We start from the raw sequence: 24280 nt of genomic DNA, 5'->3' as shown, positions 1-24280 counted from the left end.
TTTAAAGTTTTGGCAACACATGCACACAATTTTTATTCATAATAATTCCAAAACATTTATCATCACAATATGCAGATTTATTTACAAGATTCAAAGTCATCTTTGGTTACATTAATCCAACTTATATGTTGTGCAGGAACACAATTATACACAACTTAAAATCAATACATTATATGCTTGCCAAACAAGATTCAGATAATGTGATTTTTGCTGTTAAAGGCTATAATTATTGCTTCATAGAGTCTTGATAATTAATGTGCAAATCCAATGATATTTTGAGGCTTTGATGGTCCCCATATGGAAAGAAATAACTCAGCACTTTTTTTTTTTTCCTTTACCATACAGAAGTTCAATAAGAAAAGTACGTTACCAAGTAATGAATTAGAGCTGAAAAACCTGCTGTTTTACATACCTAATAAATAAAAATAACAAGCATATATGCTACATTACTTCTCACAAACTACAGAGGCACATTTATAATAATATTCTTTAGGAAAATTTAGAAAGCAAGAAACATAACAAGGACATTTAAAACAACACTGCAGTACTTGTCACATATTAAATTAACACATTAATTTTTATAATATATTTTTTAATAGTCACATAATTACTCTAAATTTACATTTTGGTATCAACTATCAAGTTATCTAAAACGCAAAAAATTTATGTTACAAAAAGGAAGCTAGAATTTATAATTTAAAAATATCAACCCATTTACAATATAAATAAACATTTTCAATATGCAACTAGCACCATACTTATGAATAGAATGCATTAAACTTTCTTAATATGTAAAACAAAGGGTGTAAAACATTATTATTAGAGATACATTAAAAAAAAAAAAAAAAAAAAAAAAAACCTTTAGATTCTCCATTTCTATTACAATGAAGCTTATTTTTCACCAAGACACACTCTAGACTAAACATTATATACACAATCAAAATATACAACCAGCAACAATATAAATTAGGTTACTTTCTGAAATATATTATCATAGCCTATTAAATCCAATTTCTATGTATAACAAACATTAACAAGTTCTGGAATGATATTTAGACATAAAAAATTTCCCTTGGCTAAAATATGGCAATACTTAATGAATTCAAGTGACTAGAAAACTGGTATGTAGTTATCTATTTTTGCCCGATGTCGCTGAGCTACACATTCGGAGATCCACACAATATTTCTACATTCCTGTTCTTTTAGCTTCACATATGCATAAAATACTCCATAATGAAACTGCTGGAGAAAAGCACTGCTGTTCAGACGCACCTAAAAGAAAAAAAAAGTCAAAAATAATAATTATCCATAAAATCACAGTTATTTATTTTACTTATGCCAAAGGTGAACAATATTTCACATTCAATATCATTTTAATCGATACAACAGAGTGAAAAGAAATTAAAATTTGTGCAATGATGAAATATACTGCTTGCTTTACATAAATTTTTGTTCCTGACAACTGTGAATTACAGGAAAAATAACTGTAGAGAATGTTGAGGGTTTTACGAGTGCACAGAAGCCGAAGTTATAAAAGTTAACTGATTTGATTTAAACTGAGTTCAATCCCTTTAATTTTTATGGGATTATTGTCAATAAAAATGAATTAATTTAAGATTATTAATTATATGCTATGCTTTTTTGATTAGGATTATTCAAAATTTAACATCTTATATATCTTAATAAATTTTTTTTATCTAGTGTACACATTTTTCTCTGGTTAACTATAAGCTACTAACATGGAGTCTATCAGACTCTGCTCTTTAACAACATTTCTATTAAAATTATTTTCAAATGTTCCATGCTCTATTTAAACTAGTTTCAATAAAAAAATAATTTTATTATTAACTTTATTGTCTTTAGGCACATTCCAGAACACCTCATTACTGTTAGAAAATAAGACATCAGGAGTTAAGGCTAATTTTAATGTTCTTTTTTCTTGGATATGCAGTTTTAATGTAAAGTGCAATGCATTCTTTGAAAGATTTAAGTGTTCATTGCCCTAAATCATATAGTAACATCAGTGTTAAATGAAAACATATAAAATGAAGTTGATGTGCGCAAGTGATTAGATAAGAAATGTTCAGAATTACAAGCTCATTTTTAATGGCTCTGTACTTGTGTAAATATGTATAGCACAGCCGTCATTATAAAAAACGTTTGATTTCATTTGATTATTTGAAAACATGATGTCATCCATGTGAAAGGAGACATACTTATGTTTTCTTCTTTTCCTAACAACACTTGCAAAACTGGACAACAAATTTCAGTGTATGTAGTATACCTTAAAAAACAGAGGCAAAATCTATGAAACTACTAATAACAGATATAGCTATCCATATTCAGAGAGTATTTGATTGCCACTTTAATTTAGCCAACAATATATTTCTACCTAGGTGCAGCCAGGTAACACAGCTAACTATTGTACTAGCTGTTATTGAATAGCTAAATGTTACAGTTGTTGCAGCTAAAAGCTGCTACTAGTGTTACAATTATTGTAACCAAGCCAGACATTATGATTAGAATAGTCATAAACAATTATACAGAACTGTAAGTGATGTAATTCAGTTAAAATTTTAAATATGCTTGTTTTATCCAAATTTTTACAGAGGCACAGATGTCATTGAAAATCAGTATTTTGCTGGTTGTACACTGTAATCTGACTGATAATACATACAGTACATGATACTGATAATACATATGTACAATAGTACTGATAATACATATGCTGGCTGATAATATGGAAAGTGTGATGTGAATTAATACACTGCGAGGGTGAGTAATTACAAGTTTCACTTATCATAGCCTAGTAAGTATGATACCATTTAAAGTATTAACCTCTTTATTGAATTATATGAGAAGAATGCTTTAATTCTAAATATAAATTAGAGTTAAATCAAGGTACAAATTTTATAAAAAATATTTTTTAAAAATTATTGGCTGATTTGATAACTTAAATTACAACAAAATGATTTGATAGAAATTATTAAATGGACAAAAATAATATGATAACCTATAAATTTTACTTCAGTGATCATAAGAAAATACCTGCAGAATTCTCATGCCATATATTATAGAAAAATGATGTTTAAAAATATTTATATTACTAACTATATAACACAATATAGAAATTGTGATCAGCATATATAACACTATCTTTCACACTAAATATATAAAATGATTATATATTTCAGTAACAAGCAAAATAAATATGATACTCCCTTGTTACATAAAATATAAATTCACTGAAATATTTACTTCATGTTCAAAGAACTTGTCTTCAAGAGTTTTTTCACCAGGGTTTGTACCAGCACCTTCAAATAACTTCTGATATTCCTATGATAAGAGAGAAAAAAGCAGATTGCAAAAAAGATAATAATTAATCTTCATAACAAACAAAAGAAAAAATTTCAAAACAAATTATTCAATTCAATTTAGAGCACAGTAACCAAACACACAATGCAAGGAATATACATCAATACATGTAGATTCTTCATTATTTGATTTATTTAAAACTAATACAAGGCAATCATATTTGGTGGCAACAATCTGAAAAGCAATATGCCATTCATAATGAACCAATGCAAAACCCTATTTTGAGATTAATAGCTTCTCTTGTGCTCATTTTGAAGTGAAATATGAGATGATTCCGAAGGTAAATCCAAGCTCATTTTTGATAAACTGAGGTATACATGACAGGGAAAAAAAAAAAAAAAAACAGTGCAGCACTCACAGAAAAGTTCACTCAAACTAGAGCAACAATAAAGTTACACTGACATATATTTTTAAAAGACGAAACGGAATTTTAATTTCTAGTAGAGATAGTATATGTTAATTTATTATTTTCATTATTTGGAAGAATCCAAGGCACTAATATGCATGAATCAATCTACAACACAGGAAATATATGTAAGTTACTTAGCATTCATAATGGTATTTTTAATGAACTTAAAAAACTAAACACACTTGCTGAAAACAAAGTAGACAAAACAGAAAGACATTTCCTGTCAATCTCCAGGAAAATGAAATTTAGCTATTTTAGCTAATTTTCTATTCTTTATTGAGCAGACTGCCACAGGATATTTCTTTCCATTTTCTAAGTTGGAACTGAGTATTTTACTACTTTCAATAGAAAGAGCGGGAGTAAGGTTGGGGTTACTGAAATTTCTAATTTCCAAACACTTCAAAAATGGAATCTATTCCTACCGATCATCAAATAATTGACCATGCTGTTTCCTTTTTAAACAAGAATTTAAGGATGAAATATTCTGAGCTTCTTTTTTCTTTTTCTCATTCTCTGAACACCTTTCCCAGTTCAGTCTCTTTTACTCAATACTAGTCATATTTCATAATTTAATTTTTAAACTGCAACTGCTAGAAATGATAGAACTAAATCTTTGGTGGATATACATGTTTTCTACTAAGTTCAGTGCTTTCAGGTCGGATTGACTGTTAGTATAGTTTTATATTAGTTGGATCAAATTTATAACAGATATAAATTAACTTACTGCTTATGCAAAAAACTAGCACAATCAAGTTTTGCTAAAAAAAATGGGAAGAATAGACAAAACTGAAAGATTGAAGTAGTTATATTTGATAGGCAAGCACTGCCCAAATGAAATTAAGGAAAGGCAGGAAGTAGTATATCCTTGAAGATGATGAAAATGTTTATTTACAAAGAGGAAAATTAGGTGGATGGCTACCAAATTAGATACATTGCCGCTCAAGTTCTCCAATGGTGCCAGTCATTACCTTACTGAATTTTTATTTATGTGCATTTATTTTTCAAAATGCTACAATGATGTTTTAAAACACATATTTTTTTCAAGATGAAAAAGGGGAAATACAAACTGAAAGAATACTGCTAAAATTACATCAAAAGAGCAAATCACGATTTATAACAATCAAAATAAAAAGCTTAAACTTACAACATAATAGTCAGCAACTGCTTTGACTTGTTCATATTCCTCAGTTTTTGCTAAAGCCTGTAAACCACCAGGATATAGTTTGCCACAATGAGGGTAAAGTTTAGCTCTATCATCTTTGGTAAGTTCAGTTCCAAATGAATTGATGGTTATGATAAAAGCCCTTCTGTCTGCTTCAAACTAAAAATAAATTCACAAACATAAATGAATGCTTTTTTTTTTTTTTTTATTCTGATCAGACAAATAATAAAAATATATAAGCATTTTTTATGTTTACAATATCTTAAGTTCATGATTTCTGGTTGAAAATCCAATACTGAAATGTACTTGAAAGTAAATTAAAACGTTAGAGAATATCTAATTTTACCAGAAAAATGACTATTTCAATTTCAAATGAGAGTTGGTAAAAATTGTTTGCAAAACACAAATGGGTTATTTTATTCTGCACTATGCAAAAGCTTTTGAAATAAAAATAAACTTATTCAAAGCTAAAGTTCATGAAACCAGAATACAATGGCAATAAACTGATGATAATTGATAATTTATTTTAAGAGAAAGTTAAAACTAATGATTAAAATGTATGAACACACACACACACACACACCCAAAAAAAAAGAATTCAAACAGCAGGTAATAAAATTTAAATGAAGCAACATGGCTTAGATGACAATAACAATCAGCTAAAATCATTTAACATTGTTGCATTTTTCTTTTCTGACACCAGTTGTTACGTTATTTTCTTTTTTCACGTTCGTATGGGGTTCGTGTATATTTGGAGTGAATAATGACGACAGCACTTGATGAAGTATTGAAACACACTTTATTTACCAATATTAATCGGGACTTTTCGGTTCAGTCGTTCCCGGAGCTTAACACACTCTCTCGACGATGCACTGACTGCAATACACTAAGAGACTCTTCGATGCACTCGACGACCCACTTGGCACTCGCTGCCCGGCTGTCAACTCCATCGACTCCGCACAGACTGACTAACTCGAGACAAACTATCTCACACTCTATGCAGAGCACTCTCTATCAGCTCGCTAGGTGAGGCACACTCGATACTAACTAACTCTCTGTGTACCAGCAGGGTTTATATAGCTTTTGGCTGGTGTTCGACAACATTCTGGGCTAAACCAGTAAGAATTTGTTCCAGAAGGTTCTCCATCCATCCATGGCATATTACCAATTTTGTCGCCAAATGGGCGATTTCTCACCAAATGTGGCAACCATGCCTTATCTTGCCATTTTATCATAACCCTAAAACTGCTTTGCGGGGAAGCTATTTCACTGCTCCTGGACATTTTGTAACAATATACAAAATGCGTAAAAATAAGAAAATATTACATTATAATTAAAACATATTAGATAAAATTATAAAAATTAACACCTTTGAAAATCTAGAAAACATCAGCATAGAGTCATTTCTTAATACCTTTTGTCACAGTGAATAAAAGATATTAACAGTATAAATAAGATAAAAACACCCAAATAACCTTTATTAGAAAGAAAATTAAGAAAATGTATTGTTGAATGACCTTATAGCTCCTGAATCAGCATATCCTTTCTTGTCAACAGATATTAAAATGAATAATCAGCAGATGGACTAAATGATTTCTTTTTATAGCATATAATCAACACAAAACGTTATATCCTTATTCTTGCACTCCTTATTTATTTGTAACTAATTAAAAAATTTTTGGACATTTAAATAAGATTTTCCTGGATGTACTTCAAAGATACAAGCAGTAGACTTCTTTAGAAGGTTTGATATAAGCATTTACCTTGCACCATTTAAGAAACAAATATTTATACAACACCTGTACTTCATCCTATTTACTACTGCAAGAACTAGCCATCCCTCCCTCCTACACAGTAAAGCTTGTTTACTATTTCCACTCTTCAATCAGATATACAAATTTAAACCCAAATGATTTATAAAAATTGCAGAACTTTTTTTTTTTTTTTTTAAACAGAACAAAATATATAATATGTCTATGCTAGTAGTTCATGTTTGATCATTATAAAATATCCACTGACAAAAATAAATTAAGGCCCTTAAAAACAATTATGCTTACAATAATCCAAAATAAAGTATAAAATATACTTTCAAGGTTATTGAATAATACCATCAGAAAATCTTTGTGAATCAGGATTATACTTCATCAACCAAGAACCAAGATCACAGGTGACTTTGAATTTATCATATTATATATTTATCATATATCATATTTTGGAATTAAAATTACAAAAACCTGAATTATACAGAGCACTAGTACTTAAAAATCCAGGCAGAAGTACACAAAATTAGATTTAAAAAATCATCCAAAAATTGAAGGAACTTTTTTAATGAGCTAAGCACCAGAAAGTGATTTGTTCTGCTTAGCTCAATTTAAGAGCTGATTGAATAGGCAACTGCTACAAGACCTATATTATATTTGGGAATGACAAAGAATATATGATGATGATGATGATAATTTGGGAATGGCAAAGAAAGACTGAAGCACATAAAGATGATCCGTAATGTACAACAAAATTGGAAGTCATGATGATGCAATAAAATGCAGTTGTAGCAGATGTAAATCATACTTGTTTAATTGTAATTAAACATTTTGCAGCCACAAACTAATTGGCACACTAATTGTGCCCAATCTACAAAATTTGCATTTTTGATAATGCAACAGGAAGAAATCAGCACAGCAGAGTCTTAGTGGCAACAAAAGAACTGGAAATTTTGAGTTTACATTTCGAATTAGCTATATCATCATCAATATGCGAGGGATAAAAAGAGGAAATAACCATATATATATATGTAAGATAAAAAATATGAATTATCGTTTAAGTAATGGATAAAATAAAGTGTTTATCACTACTTGAATTCCGAATAAGGCCAAGATCATTGTAACTTCGAAGTACAGTGTATGAAAATTTATTCTTAACAACCGTTATATGCGATGTGTTTTGAAACAGGTATAAAAGTGATTTAACAGTGTCTTCAAAAGTGCCTATCTTAGTGAAATATGAACAGTGCTATTGAAATGTGATTTATTTTTCCGGTTCCAAATTAATTGTTCAGAGTTGTTTTCTATTTAGAAAATTTAAGTGACGATATTGAAAAAAATATGTTTTGATGTTACATGATAAGAACGTTTTTTGAATTTCTCTCCACGTGCATCATTATAAATAACATACTCAATAATCGGTTATATTTTGAAATCTGAAAATGTAATGTGGCACTACTTTATCACAATATCAAATTAAAATGTAAAAGTACTCTAAGATTTTATTCAGGGAAGACTATTAAATTTTATTGCTATTAGTAAATATAAGTTTTGTCAAAAATTTTGAATTAATGTTAAGAATTTTGGAATTATTTTGTTGACAAGATAAGAATTGTGGAATTTTGTAAGTAAGATTGTTTAAAAATATGAATTTTTAGAATTTTTGAATTACTTTGAGAATGATGTCTCTATGAAATATAAATGAAATAATTATTAAATGGGACAATATTAAATATTGTTAAAATTTATAGAAATACTAAGGATTTAAGAAATTGAATAAACATAATAAAATTTATATGAGAATTTAAGCATAAAATGTATTAAAGTTTGTTTGGAATTATGGTAAATGAATATTATAATTATCAATAATTGTATATTAAATATGTTGAGAGAGTATTGGTTCAGAAACAGATGCATGTTTTACCTCTGCATAATTGTCCTGTTTACCCTCCTTCATATAATATAAATTTTGAAGGCTCCTGCTTTATTTAGTTTTTATATGGGATTTTTATTTTTTTATATGATGAAGTGTGATTATTTTTTAATATAATGGAATATTGCAGTGCAATTCACATAACCACTCGTGAAAACTTAATACATGGAGTAAGTTTAAAGTGGATTTGCTCAAATAGCTGGATCTGTGTGTATTAGGAGAAATCTTCTAGTTTGTGTAAAGAAAATTTTAAAATATAGCAATAAAAGTAAAAACCATAATTTCAATAATGCTATTACAAATGATAAAATATTACTTATAAATGTGAAAATTAGTATGGTGTAAAACTTTAAGCTTTATGATATTTCATAATAATTAATGGGTATGTAAAATTTTTATAACTGTTATCTTGTATTCAAACATTTTTAGAAATCCTTCCCCGAAGTATCAAAATTGTGATGTGAATGATTCAGAAACAAGAACTTTTTACAGATTGGACTCTTAATCTTTATAGAAGGCTTCTCTATCACTCTATCTTTTTCTTTTTTAAAAGGGGGGATATGCAAGATAAAAAATATGACAGCAAACTTCTAAATTTAATTGCCTATAACCTCTTTTAATTTTATTTCAGTTGGGGATATCTTTCTCTGTTCTTAGAAATAGTGCCATAAATCTAAACTGCGTCATTCAAATTAATCATACGATCTTACATATTACTTACTGCAGATATCTCTTACCCAATCAAAATAATTGTAAACCAAAACTAACTCGAACTGAAACTTGACTTGCTCCCTTCTTCCTCTGAAGTACAGCGACATGCTATCTTCTGGCTTGTGCTTTCTTCTTGGCCAGACACTTTGCTGCGATCATGTATGTGCTGCTATATGCGCTTCTATGGCATTAATATCAAAATAGTGAATGTTCTGAAAGTGGGCACGATTGGAGTGCTAAGTGAATTGTGGCCACCAAAATGTGAATTTAAATAAATACGGAATTTAATGCGGCTCGACTGCTTATTCTTCTTAAAAATGGATGGACACTCTAAGCATCAAGTATCTACGCTTCTGCGTCTCAGTGTTTTTACATTCAGAGCTTACAGAATTGTGTTAATATTACATTTATTGGTTATACAGGATTGGACTATGCTACAAATCTCAATGGAACATTTATTCTATGGTTGGATTTCTGTAAAATAGTATCTGCAAATTCATCATTCTAACAAATATCACCGACTATTCAAATATGTTGTGCTATCATTACACACATATATATTTCTCCTTAAATATCAAATTTTTAATATAAAGATTACACTAACCTGGAAATTTCAAATAGACTAATCAAAAGGTAATTATTTAAAACTTAAAACTGAACAATTAAGGAGCATTGAACCAAAATGGTTCAATATATAGATATATATAATAAATTTTAATAATCTGAATTCAGTATTCTCATAACAGGTTATTTACCAACTATGATCAAAACTAAAGAAATTGATAACATTACTGTCCTAAACCACACAAAAATAATTAAGTAAATACAAAGAAGTTACATGCACTTGTTTTTATTACATTACCAGAAGTTTTACTGCAGTTTTATATTATTATATTAAATTATACAACATTGCCAGAAGATATGGCACTGAAGAGGACCCATCATATCCCTTGATGGATGGTAATTACTTTAAGCACATTAAAAAAAGCAGTTTAAGCAATTTTGTTTCATATTTATTATTTGAAGACCTATCCTATTTCTCATTTATTATCCTATTTCACATTTATCAGCAGTCATCATTTTACTATTATAACCAGATATAATACAAAACTGATGGCCATCACTGATAGCCATTTCATTCACATAAATATTGTCATTTTGGTTTTCCAATATGGCCAAAAATTTGTCTCCTTTATTGACAGATCACTATCACAATTCAAAAGGTGATGGAGCAGCATTGAAGGTGTTGTTCCTCTCATATTCTGTATAATTATTTGTTTAAGGTTACATCACAAACATTCTATTGTCTGAGTGTTGGCACCATAGCAGAATTGATAAAATTAATCTGATTTACTGTTGGGTACGTGCACTATGTGATTTATACTCACAACCCAAGGCAAATACAGAATAGTTCACATGTTGTGAGAATACACCAAATTCTAAGTATTTAATAATCTAATTATGTGGGTCGTTTGTGCCTTTCAAAACGATTTAAAACTACGCTTACTATCGAAGTGTTTTTAATTGTCATTAAATTAAATAATGAAAAAAAAAAGTATAGTATGTACTTCTTTAAAAGATCTTAAAATAATATAATGTATATATACAGTCAAAAGTCTTTAATCCAAACGTCCATAATCCGGACCTCAAAGCTACAAACTTTCTGCGCATGCGTCAACGCATTACCTTCACGCATGCGTGTTTAATGTAAAACGAATGGTATAAGCTAAGCTAAAATTATCTAATTATCTATTTCAGTTAATGTTGCAGATTGCGTTGGTCCTTAATCTTCTAATTGAATCCCGCTTATTATTTTTTGCAGACTGTTAGAGCAATTTTATAAAAGTAAGCTTGAATTTTTGATTATGTCAAAAAGAATTTCCGATTCTGGAGCTATAAAAAGGCACTACAAAACGAAAGCATGTTTCGATGTCCATCAAACAAAAAGTGGAATTGCTGCAAAAAATGGATAAAGGCATATCCTTTGATTCTCTAAACATTCCGAAATATGTTTACCAATTTTACGCTGCTCTGCGACGGGTGTGGGGGATGCGGCACGAAATGAACTGGAAGTTGATCTGTCAGCACTATCCTTATCTTCAGAGCAGATGTTTTTATTTTATTCGGCTTATAATAACTTACTAAATGTATTTCATCTCAAAGTACTCCATCTTTGATATGATTTAAATCAAATTCCTCGTCATTATAAATATCATGAGTACTCATCAAATAGTTTTCTGGTTGCAATTTTCTAATTTCGACTATGCGTAATGTATGCTTTACACCAGGGATGTCAAACTCATAGGTACACTTGGGCCAAACAAACAAGGTTTAACTTTAGGCGGGCCGCAAAAAAAAAAAAAAAAAATCAATATTCATAAGCAAAGTGCATGCACATGCATGCACCAATATATCGTACAAAACTATGATTGGAAAACTGAGACCATGAGTTCGGCCACATTTGGCTATCGGGGGATGTGTACAAGTTCTGAGTGCACGAGTCCCCCAAAAGCTGAAGGTAGCTGAACGCAAACTACTCACACGCATTTGTAATTTAAGTAGTATGTGTGTCAGCTCGCTGTGAGTAATCTAACAACACTGAATAAATTATCGTTAATTACTTAGCAGTAAACATTTAATTTTTTTCTTCGTTGATATGTTATTTTATTATTATTGGCCGTATGCGGCCCGAGGGCCGCGAGTTTGACATCCTTGGCTTTACACATGCGCGCATTGAAAGAAATGTTTAATAAAGTAAACAAATAAATATTAAGCTTTTTTTTTTTTTTAAATTTTGATACCCTTTAGATCATAATTGCTCTTTATTTCATAAATTACGGTTTCATATTTTTAATTTTATAATTTCTGCATGCCACCTTACCAGATTTAAACTGATGATCTATAATCCGGAATCGCCGAAGTCCCGACGAGTCCGTATTAAAGACTTTTGACTGTACTTGTTTAATGCTTGTTGGTAAAAAAAAAAAAAAAAAAAAAAAAAAAAAAAAATTACCATAGACGAACGAACATCATTTGGCAAATATGCAACATAACGCATAAAAATTGAAGTAATTCGGTAAAGCAAATAGGCCTGTTCTTTGTGTATTCCGTAAAATACTGCTCAGCTTATCCTCAAAATTTATGGCCCACAGACCACGTATGACCAGACATGCTTATACAATACAAAGTCTGAAGACTAGTGAGACCACAAATTCTCAGATTTTAGATCATCAGTTTAAATCTAATAAGATGATATGTAGAGATGGCAACACTGGGCTATAGCCAGTCCTGTTGCACCTTTTAAGAAATTTTAGAATTTAGAGCACTGAGCAAGAAAATTTAGGGATAGTAACATTTTTATAATTTAAGAAGGTGTCAGGCAGCAGAATTTAGAACTAGTAGAGATTGCAAAGGGCAGCAAAATGTGTCAGTACCAGCCTTCCTCCCATGCAACCACAAAAAAGCTGAAAGTGTGATCTTGGCAAGCATCATTATATCTAAAAATGTATTGTTATTGGCAACAGTGAGACTTTCCTAGCCAGCAGGTGTTGAAAGTGACACGAAGGAATCTCATTTGAGAAAATAATCACATTTATGGCATACCCACTTTCTTTTCTTGAGAATTATATTGTTTGTTTTCAGATTCTGAATGGTGAGAATTTTTTAAAATATTTTATTACCCCAGAATGGCTATCAGGCTCATAATGGCATCTTGCACCAAATCACTTTCCAAATTGTTGCCACCAAATACCAAACATTATCGTCCAGTATTATATTTAAAGAAATTAAACAATGAAGAATCTGCATGAATGTATACATGTCGCTTTTGTAAAAGATAAAACATTTCACTAAAATTGATACTAATTTTTATAAGTGCATGCTTTTTGTTAAAATTTTTATAGCTCACCACTGCCCATATAATCTCGCACTTCATTAAGAAAATGAATACGTCTTATGTAGCTATCTTAAGGTAATAATAATACACGTACTTTTAATACTTTTCTAATGAATTTCATTTTTTTAAACAATGAATAAAAAATAACTGAAAGTATTGTAATTGTAGACTACTTACAGCCAGTATTTCACACATTACTTCAGCAGTGATACCTCCAAGTTCTTTGCAGAAGTTGTAAAATGCCTCCAGATAGGCCTATGAAATAGAAATGTTACATTGTCCATAAAATTGTGTGTAAACTAAAATTATGTTAAAATTTTGAATACATGAATAACACTGCAAAAAATACAATATGAAGACTTTTACTGCATACATAATATATATTAAATGGACCTGCGGCAAGAGGCTTTGTACCATAATCCATTTTAAATTTTAAATTTCAGAATTTTAAAATTGCCTAAGTTATAATTTACTTTAATTATACATCTTATATATATATATTTCTTATCTATGAAGCAGAAGAACACTTTGAGACAGAATGTCAAAGCAATTTAGCATAACATGTATTTAGTGATTATATATATGCAAATTAGTTAAACTAGAACTTAATACATGAGAATTAAATTTTCAATAATAATCGTACATAGAACTAAAATGATGTAGAAAGGAATGTTAATTTCTTCAACAAATAATCTTGCTTTCTTGATAGATGTAAATCTGTTTTTATGTTGTAGAATCAGTTATTTCTATACACTATCAGAAATATCTGGGCTTTGCTTTACTGAATAATTCTCGTGTCTGATTTAGATTTAAGTGATTATTTTCAGTGCTTTTAAGGTTTGGTTCATTTAATTATACCAAAGCACACTAGGGCTATCTGCCTAAGGGAAGGGATGCCTTCGCGGAGGACTTTCTAAGGGAAACTGGCTCGTATACAGGTTACACATGGGAAAAACCACAAAAACACCCATGCAGCCAGCCGATTCGCGGGATTCGAACCTCAGACCAAACTACCAGTGTTCAGCGACTTTACCGCTCGGCCACTGGTGGGCTCCATCAAGTATCTACACAATTAGTATCTCTATGCATCTACATTTCAGTGTTCTTATTTCAGTGCTTCAAATTTGTGCTATCATTACATATATATATCCTAAGTTGCACTTTCGAGAGAGAAAACGCGAACTTAACCAATCGGGGAAGTAGAACACAATATAGAGGAGTATAACATCTTGTTCTCTTTTTATGAATTGATGAAACTAAAATTAAATTCTTAGTATTTTTAAAGATTGGTCCATGAATTAAACTTAGATACTCAATTTTTTGTTTCTTTTCCCTTTTTTGTACTTTACATAAACATTATAATAGAGCTCGTCATAATCATAATTGGAGATCAGTTCATTGTAAGCTGTTTTCTTTTTGTCTCAAAACCAGACTTGAGAATGTATGCTATAGTGTTTCACATTAAAACTTAGATATTAAGCCATAAAATGCTATTAATGGGGCCATTTATTTTGTGATTCATAAAAAAAAGGATGTCTTCTATGAACTTCATAAACCAATCAAAGGATTTCAGACTTAATGCAGAACACAGTTTTTAAAAATATGTATTTCACATTTTCAACCTCATTTTTCATTTGGTAAATTGAATCATTTGCTAGAGGTTACCTGTATGTAACAAATCTTTTGCTGGTACAAATGACCACCACATGATTTACTGTTTCCTACCATATTAATTGGTACTTTTCCATTTTGCCGGCACAGGCGATAAAGTCGACAACAATGGTACAACTGATGACAAACGAAATATCCTCGCTGGTAACCTTTTACGCCTCATTTTCAAAACAAGTCGCAGACATTTCTTATCAGATTGGTTGTTTTTATCAGTACTGGCATAAAATTACATTGAAGTTTTACCAGATAGCTCAATTTTATGTCCTAAGACCATTCACGGTAATTAAATCAATCAGAAAGCAATCACAACGCTCACTCAAAAATATAGTAAAGGCAAAGTCAAGGGTTAAATTCCTCAATTCTAATGGAATGCACCAGCGAAGTAAAGCACAGCAGTTTTACATAATTTCTGAGTAAGTGAAACAATTCTTGCATTTAAACTTGTATTCCAAACTAAGATTTAACTTGAAATTAATGTAGATAATTACTGAGAGAATTAGATTTTTGTAGCGTAGTTTACCTGAGATGAGATCTCTTATGGTTACGTGATACAAACCGGCGAATCAGGATGTTGAACCATGAAAGCATAGTAAAATCTTAAATTAATGTCTTTTTACAAATTTATTGTCTTTATTTATTGGCTTTTTACAAAATTTTAAATGCAATTATAATGTTTATGCCTTCAAAATAAAAAATTCTTAGAACTAACATTTGTTAACATTTTTTATCTCTATACTGTATGTTGTCGCCAATAAAGTCTGCTTGGCGAGATTTGCGCCGGCGAAACGGAAAAGTACCTTTTAATTTATCTCCATATTTTTGCTTACAACTATATTCCTGCTTACTAACATATTAATTTGCAAAATGCAAATATGTATGCATTCCTCACATTGTGGGAAAAATGGAAAGAATAAAATATTTATTTTGATTTTATTAGCAGATCCAGTTTTCAAATTTAATCTGTCTGTTATTAACACAAATTAAGTGATTTAAATGCAATAAAGGCAGTTTTTAATTATCCCCTACTTAATCTTATTGATTTAAATAAAAATGCATTTAATTCACAATATCTATAATTAACAACAAAAATATTTTTATGAAATTATGCTCATAAAAATTGTAAATTTTTTCTCTCATATAATTATTTAGGTGGCTAATTTACTAAAAAGCTTATTCCCCCCCTCTGCTATTATTTTAAATATTATTTTTAAAATTGTGAAAGAATATTAATATTCTTCACTTTTAACACTTTCACAATTTTAGATTTAAATCTAAATTGTTAAAGACCAAATTAAATTAACTAAATAAAATAATTCATGTAAATTCTATGCTATCATTTTTTGCTGTTTCTTAAAAGTCTCCGATAATGTTTATGTCTTCAACAAAAAATGAAAATTCTTATATGGGTTCAAATATTACATTCTTACATAACAGTTTCATTTTTCTTCTATTTTATACACATAGCTTGACCACTTTAATGTCAAATTTCATGAATATATGCAAATAAAAGATAAAAAAAAAAGTACCCCTGAACACACATTACTTCTATCCTTATTCTGTAAATAAATTTGTCTGAATGGCAATATTTATATTCTTTGTCCCATCAGATGGGATCAAACAGTAATGTTAATTTCTCAAATGAAAATCTGAAGACAAGTGAAAATATGAATATCAATTGCTTGCATTTGATATATCTGTAAAAGCTATCAAAACTAAATATGAAATAACTTATAAGCAAGGTGAAGAAAACATGAAAGAAAATAACAAATACAAACTATATATTCTTGAAATTGTAAATCAAACTAACAAAACATAAATTACATTAAAACAAGGATTCAGTAGTAATATATTTAACAAAAATACCAAAGAAATAAGCATATTTTATTGCAATAATTATATTCTGAAAAGAAATGAAATATTATTTAAGTAAATTCGCAAATTACTTAAGTAAATTAAAAAAAAAAATAATAAATGTTACCTTGTACAATGTATTTCTAATTATTTCTATATTCATTTCATCCAAGTCTTGTTCTGATATGCAATCAACAAAGAAAGGAGCTAAAAGAAACATATAATACAAGAAGCAATAATGAAAATAAAATTTTACACTAATATTAAATTGCCAGAAATTTTTCATAATTCATTAAAATGATCTAATACTTGGGAAAAAAATTACCTAAAGGAGTATCAACAATAACAGCATTATACAATTCAGCAGGTGTCGTAGCAATATGAATAGCTTCCATTTGATCAAAACTTCCTAATGGATGACATTTTGGAATAAGTTCGGATATAGGTCGTTGATGAAGAGTTCCAGTGATCAAGAGAATTATGTTATCAATCATGTAACTGTAACTGAAAAAATAAAAGATTATAAATAAAAATTCAATAATTACAACAATTAAGACAATTTATTGTTCTGTCATTTATACCATTTCATAAATGTGAATAACGAGATAATTTATTTAATTAAATGTTTTTTTTTTTTGCAATTCTTTTTTGACACCAAGATCAACACCAGGAAGGCATAATTTCAAGATGGCCACTACACAAAAGCAAAATAAGAAGGCAAAGAATTGCACAAACCCAGTAAAAAATAGATAATAATAAAAATAGTAATATATTTTTATTAATAAATTATTTTCCATTACCATTACTTAAGAACTTTTTGGGACTGTATAAATATCAGAATTTGGAAAAATAGTAGAAGAAACTATAATTATCAAAGATATAATCAAGCATAAAAATATTTGGAGCAGCTGTCATATACAGAGCGAGTTGGCAAAAAATTTTCCATGATTTTACTTATCTAAAGTTTTTGTTTACATTTCAAACTTAAATCCTAAAATGTCTGAAAAAAAATTTGACTTTTACACACGATTTACAATAAAAGTCCGAAACAAAAACAAAAAATTTAGATAAGTGTGAAGTTTTTCACCAAAAATATTTGACGACAAATTTAAATGGTAAAAGTTTATAATTGGATACCCCCCTTTTTTTTAGATTCTTTTTTGACGCCAAGATCGGCACCAGGAAGGCACAATTTCAAGATGGCCACTACACAAAAGCAAAATAAAAAGTCAAAGAATTGCACAAACTCAGTGTCTATATAAACATCGATCTATGTCAGTAGAGAGAAAAAACATCAGAGAATTGCACAAACTCAGCATTACACACTGCCTTGAATTTGTCCACGTACACATTGATCTATTTTCACTTAAAAAAATCAGGAAGCTAAAACCAAGTTAAAACTATCATGGTAACCAGAAATGGAGTTTCATCACCAAAACTGAACAAAATTTGGCACCAAATGAAGAGGCACCCAAGTCTACATTAGATCCATTTAAACTAAAATAAACAACAATAAATTACAAACAATTTCAACACAAATAAATTCAAAAATTTAAAAAAAAAAAAAAAAAAAAAAAAAAAAAAAAAAAAAAAAATTAAAGCAATGCAACAATTAAATTAACTCCTTTAACTCATTACAAAATTAACACTAATTCACTTACCATTCAAAATAGTTCCCCAAAATGCAAAATCTTAATTTCAAAGAAAAACTTGTAAAAATAGACATAGCACATATAAAATCCAATATACTTTCATTAATAAAACTACACCAATCACACAAAGCATGTGAACCAAAATGCAACGACTTAGCTATATCAGAAGTCTTTCTATGATTCATAATTTCAAATTTTATAATAAAAATTTTCTCTTTTTTGAGAAAAAGTCAACTTACTGCAGGAAAAAAAGGATACAAAACCTCAAACTTTGTTGAGAACCATATTCTTTGCTCTCAACAATTTTCCAGCAAATCCACACAAATCCATCAGAGACAAAATTTTTCTTCTGAATCTTCATATAGGACCCGTACTTCTCACATGTCAAGTTTGGCTTCAAAAATCTTGTATCCCATAAAAACTGCAAAAGTACACTTCTGTTACATGAAGACAACCATGAACAAATGCTTCACTTCATTAATAACTCCAACAACATATCTTCTCGAACTCACTTGATCTAGCTTGAATATTGGCTGACATATCTCCACAATTACATGGAATTATTCAACAGGTAACGAAAAAACTACCATGATGAAATAAAAACAAATTTTCCCACAAAAGTTTCTATGTAAAATGGGCTGCAACACAAACAAAATCTCAATTAAACCAGCCAACACAAATTATCGCCACATTTGGCGACCACATGTATCACAGGCTATATGACTGTGTGTGTGTGTGATTATGGCAAAGCCTCGAGGGCTATCTGCCTAAGGGGAGAGATACAGTGGAGGACTTTCTAAGGGAAACTGGCTCGTATACACGTAACACATGGGGAAAACCACGAAAACGCCCATGCTGCCAGCCCGTTCGCGGGATTCGAACCTCGGACCGAACTACCAATGTTCAGCGACTCAGGCTATATGACATCTTAGCCAAATATTTTAATATAAATTTTAAAAATACACATATGCAGGCACCAATATCACATTAGGAAAAAAGAATAATTAAAATATAATGGCCACCACTTATTAAACTCAACAATTAATAAAATCAGCTGTTCATTATGTTCAGATTTCCAAGAACCAAAGCAAATATATAGTACAAACCAATTACAAATATATAGTACAAGAAACTCATTTATTAAATTCACCTTTGCTGCTTATAAAAACATATTTGTAAAAAAAAAAAAAAAAAGATTCTTCACTGCCAAAATATCTTATCCATTAAAGCTGTTTGCAGTTCGTCTAATTAACTTTTTGTGAATCGTTGCTTATTCAATTAAGGCTTCAATAAAACGAGGTTGACTGAAATTTTTCTATCCCCCAGCTCTATCCTGACTGAATCTCACAGAAATCGAAATTCATAGAGGGAAAAAATCAATCCCCTACAGGAGGTAAGTGAAATCATGTTCAGTTAGAGTTGACTTCAGGATACCCCTTGTATTATCGCAAAGCTGTTGTTTCATTTATGGTAACCTAAGTAGTTGAATGTTATGGTAACCCTATTATGATGTAATCGTTTGCATTATTCTGGAAAATTTTGAATCATGGGATGTTTTGTAAGGGCTTTTGTGGTGTGTGTGGTTAGGAAGTACAATGCTTGTTTCATCATTTCGACAGTAGAATGGCTGAATGTAGTAAGATTAATTTAAAGTTTCTGTACAGTTTGGAACGAAAGGGGGAAAAGTGCAATTATTGACTGGTGTGTAAATGAAGGCTTACTTAGTAGCCATTTTCCTTACAGTCCGGAATACATAGGATATTTTTTACTCTTATTATGTGGCAATACCGATATATGGATTCTAGTTCAGATAATTTTAGGAAGTTTTTGGATGCTGTTAAGGAATTGTGTATACCACAGACTGAACACGAATTAATTTCTAAATAAGGTAAGTTTTTATGTTAAAGTGTAGTTTATTGAGATTATGTATTTTTTGTTTGCCTCTACTGTAGAACTGGGTGCTCCTATGACTTTTTATGCGAAAACATTGCGATGTGTACATGGAAAAAGTTAAGGGAGCCTAGTTTATGCAATTCTCTGATTTTTTTTAAGTGAAAATAGGTCGATGTGTACATGGATAAAGTCAAGTGAGTGCGCAATGCCATTTTTGTGCAATTCTGGGGGTTTTTTTAAGCAAAAATAGGTCGATGTGTACATGGATACTGAGCTTGTGCAATTCTTTTGGCTTTGTGTAGTGGCTATTTTTGGTGCAAAAATCACCACTACACAAGCCAAAGACTTGCACAAATTTGGTATCCACGTACCACCAAAAATCGCCAAGAGGTACCCTAAAATATACTTTTACTGAAAGTTGTAGAGTCATTAGATATATCGATGTCAGGAAACTGAAGAAATCCACATTGCCGTCGCCAAATTTTGAATTCCGGACCTCCCCAATATGTGCGAGTGTGCTTCTAGTTACATCACAAAAGCATGCGCTAAACTGACTGACATATAGCTTACAAATTAGAAAGAGAGAAATAACCATAGGAAACCATGTTCATAGGAAACTGCACCGTGAGAAGAAAGAGAGGATCATCATGCGTCTGATAAGTACATAAAATATATCTTATCTGGGTTGTTAAATGAACATAAGACACAAAATTTATAATATATATGAAACTAGATGTGTTACAAGAACATACATTAATGTATAGCAGCTAGTTTAAGAAACTGAAATAACAAGTTACTGTGTTATTAATGTGTAATATGGACCAAACAGCAAGGGAACAGCAATTACGAAAAAGCAAAAAATATGAAATGAAATATGAATATGAAAAGCTGAAAATGTACCACTCCCCACCTTTCCTCCCAAAATTTCACTCACGAAACTGAATATTTTTATAACCTATTTATGGAATTATTATTTTTTATTATATGATTAATGGATGACTATTTTTGATTTTTTTTTTTTTTTATTGGACAATGAACTGAATAATGGAGGGGAGAGACAACTTTGTAAATTAGGCAATCAAACAGCACATCTGCTGTTTTCTGAAAAACATTAAACTAGCATTTCCTTCTGCAAATACAAGTTCTAGCATTCAGCCTTTAAACTAGGGTTTTATAAAAGCTTTCAAATGACATTTACATGTATATAGTATGAACACATACATCTATACAGACATTTCTAAATCCAGTCTCAATAACAGAAGAGTACCAAAAAATGTTAAAATAATTATACACAAAATTGAACCTTGTGAAAATGCAAGCACTTGGAAGGAGATAATTTAAGTTAACATATATGCTACAGGCCATACATATAATAGTAAATACAGAGGGAGTAATCTCTTATAACACACTTAAAAACTGTTTTAAAAAATTTGCCTTTTATTTAGAAGCTTCAGAGAAATTGCAAGCTAGAGCTAATAATAGCTCAGATATCAGAGATGGAAGTTATGAATATTAACTTCTAGAATATGTATCAATTATTAAAACTGACTTGAAATGATATGATATTGATGATAGTTAAAAAATATTGAAATGATATGTAAAAAACATTTAATATGATATTATAGAAGATGTTAAAAGTACTGCAGAGCCTGAAAATCTCTTTAGCTAAAAGGTGCTGATCAGAAAATTTACCAGCAATTGTAAACTTGAGCCTTCAAATGAAAATTGATGAAGAATATAAAACAAAAGAAAAATTAATCTGGGTCATAATTTTAAACATATTCTCATTAAAAAATTTCAAATATACTTCAAAATTCCATAAATAGTTTAGTTTTAGCATTAATATTTAATTATTATTTTAGGTATTAATTATTGGATTAGTTGCTAGTTATTATCCTTTAAGATCAGTTTAAAACCAATATTACAAATTGCTATCTATTAAATACAGCCACTTAATAAACTCAAATATGCTTAGAAAAGAAATGATTTTAGTAAGCAATGAGTACTGTATAATTTTTCAATTTTCTTTACAAAACGTTTCCTAGAGAAGGATATGACATTCATTACATATGAAGCCTATGCTATTCACTATGAAAAGCATTCAAAACTAAATTCACTTAAATTACTAACTAGTTACCAATCCCATTTAAAAAATTGATTTATCAGTCTGTACACAGAGAATGAAAATTTCTAATGGGTAATAGATAAATACAAAATGACACAAAATATCTCAATTTATATTTTGATATGAAAAGCACAAATTTACGTAATATAATCCAAGAAAGTGGACAATGGTTCTACAGCTTGGTTTCTTATATGCAGAAACTCTACAACCAATTTTTCTCTAAGTTTGTCTTCAATGATGCTAACAGTCAACGGACTTGGCTCATTAGCAAGAAAATTTCCATAATCCGTACTTTGTAAATGCACTTTAAGATCTGAAAAATTATAACAACATATAATACAAATTTTACTTCAAGAAAAATTTTAAACTATTTTAGTAAAAATCTGTTAGATAAGAAAATAAGTTATATAGCTATTTAGATGTTTTTTAAGATAAAAATTTTCTGAGTAATACATATTATATTATAAAAACAGAAGCTGACATAACATACTTCATGAAATGTTTATATTTACATACACAAACTACATTTGCCAGCACAAAACTTTACAGGATGAAATAGAATTCATTTTTAAACAATAATATTTATCATAATACGGATTACTGCCTTCATACAAATTACCTTAAAAAAAAAAAAAAAAAAAAAAAAAAAAAAATTTGATTTTTCATGCAAATTTCAAACCTGCATCTAAAGATACATAAATACAAATCAAAATTTAATCACCTTCCAACGTTTCGCATTGCACAAGATTGTGATAATCAGCAACTTTTAATATTCCACATTTAAAACCTCTCACTAAACCTTCTAAATAACCATTATCTATGTTAAACAATATTTCCAGCATTTTGAAATATTAGAATGTATAACTTTCCAGAATATACAGACGATGCACAGCACACCCTCTAACACCTAACTATATTAGCCTCTGCGCTTAGAAAACCCAATTATTCTCTCGCCAAAGTACAGTATTGGCGACTTTATTTAGTTCAAAATCCATTACTCAATAAAATATCTGGTTGTTCTCACATTTCGAGCTTTACTGTACTTTTTGCCAAGACCAAAATTTATGATTCTTTTGATTTAGTAGTAATCATAGAGATTGCAGTTTTCCCTTGGATTTGGAGATGGGGGCAAGAAACTAAATAATAAATTTTTAATCTGCTACTCGGTATTTTATGCGTAAAAACGGAAATACATTAAAAAATTTACGTTCATTATTAAGAGGGCCGGCTTTAGGCTGAACGACCTGTGCAAACTCTGAGAGTTTTAAATTTTACCCCCTATTTTTCCTTCAATTCTAAAAGTTTTACCACCCCCTAATTCTGCCACTCGGTGGGACAACATTGGTTACATCGGCGCTGATCACACACAAAATAATAAAATTTTTTCAAAGCAGATTTTACAAAAATCGAAATTAGTATGTTTCATAAAAATAAAGAATGAATAGTTGTTTCTTTTTGCAGTTAAAAACATTATATTGCCTCCTTTTTATTTAAAAACTACCAGCTATCGAATAATCAAGACTGATGAATACTAGCATTTCAATCCGGGTTTGTCTTGGTGAAATTGTTATGCAGGTTATTGTTAGGTCTGGTGTATTCAAGATTTTCCTCCATGTAATATAAATAATAATTAATTACCCTTAAAAAGTTCTCTACGAAGGCATTCACTCCTTTAGAGCAATAAGCTACTTTGTGTTTTACTGTATTCCATTAGACAACCTTTTATTTTTTGCCGCTGTGTAGAATAATAATAAAGAATAAAAAATATGTGATGAAACATGTTTTTATAACTATAGAACAGCATTATGAAGTGTTGAATTAGAATGCATATAATATTTTAAAA

General features: G+C 29.6%; 1 protein-coding gene across 1 annotated transcript; it reads right to left on the bottom strand.

The window, feature by feature from the left end:
- VhaAC39-1 (V-type proton ATPase subunit VhaAC39-1) lies at nt 1-23363 on the bottom strand. Its single transcript, XM_035352877.2, has 8 exons — nt 23159-23363; nt 22579-22750; nt 17093-17271; nt 16895-16974; nt 13423-13500; nt 4929-5105; nt 3259-3336; nt 1-1272 (listed from the first exon to the last, which is right to left on the bottom strand). The coding sequence occupies exons 1-8, from the start codon at nt 23277-23279 to the stop codon at nt 1111-1113; spliced, it is 1047 nt and encodes a 348-aa protein (XP_035208768.1). The 5' UTR covers nt 23280-23363; the 3' UTR covers nt 1-1110.
- Between the last annotated feature and the right edge of the window lie 917 nt (nt 23364-24280).

Source organism: Stegodyphus dumicola, chromosome 1, assembly GCF_044657685.1.
Source record: "Stegodyphus dumicola isolate Sdum_Otavi_A_Nest chromosome 1, ASM4465768v1".
Lineage (NCBI taxonomy): Eukaryota > Metazoa > Arthropoda > Arachnida > Araneae > Eresidae > Stegodyphus > Stegodyphus dumicola.
This window is presented reverse-complemented; position numbering and strand designations above follow the sequence as displayed.

Coding starts and splice junctions, on each gene's coding strand:
- VhaAC39-1 (XM_035352877.2), bottom strand. CDS start 23,279: ATGCTGGAAATATTGTTTAACATAGATAATGGTTATTTAGAAGGTTTA. Junction 17,272..22,578: donor ACTTTCTTGGATTATATTAC/GTAAATTTGTGC, acceptor TTATTTTTTCAG/TTACAGTTACATGATTGATA. Junction 16,975..17,092: donor TATTGTTGATACTCCTTTAG/GTAATTTTTTTC, acceptor TGTTTCTTTTAG/CTCCTTTCTTTGTTGATTGC.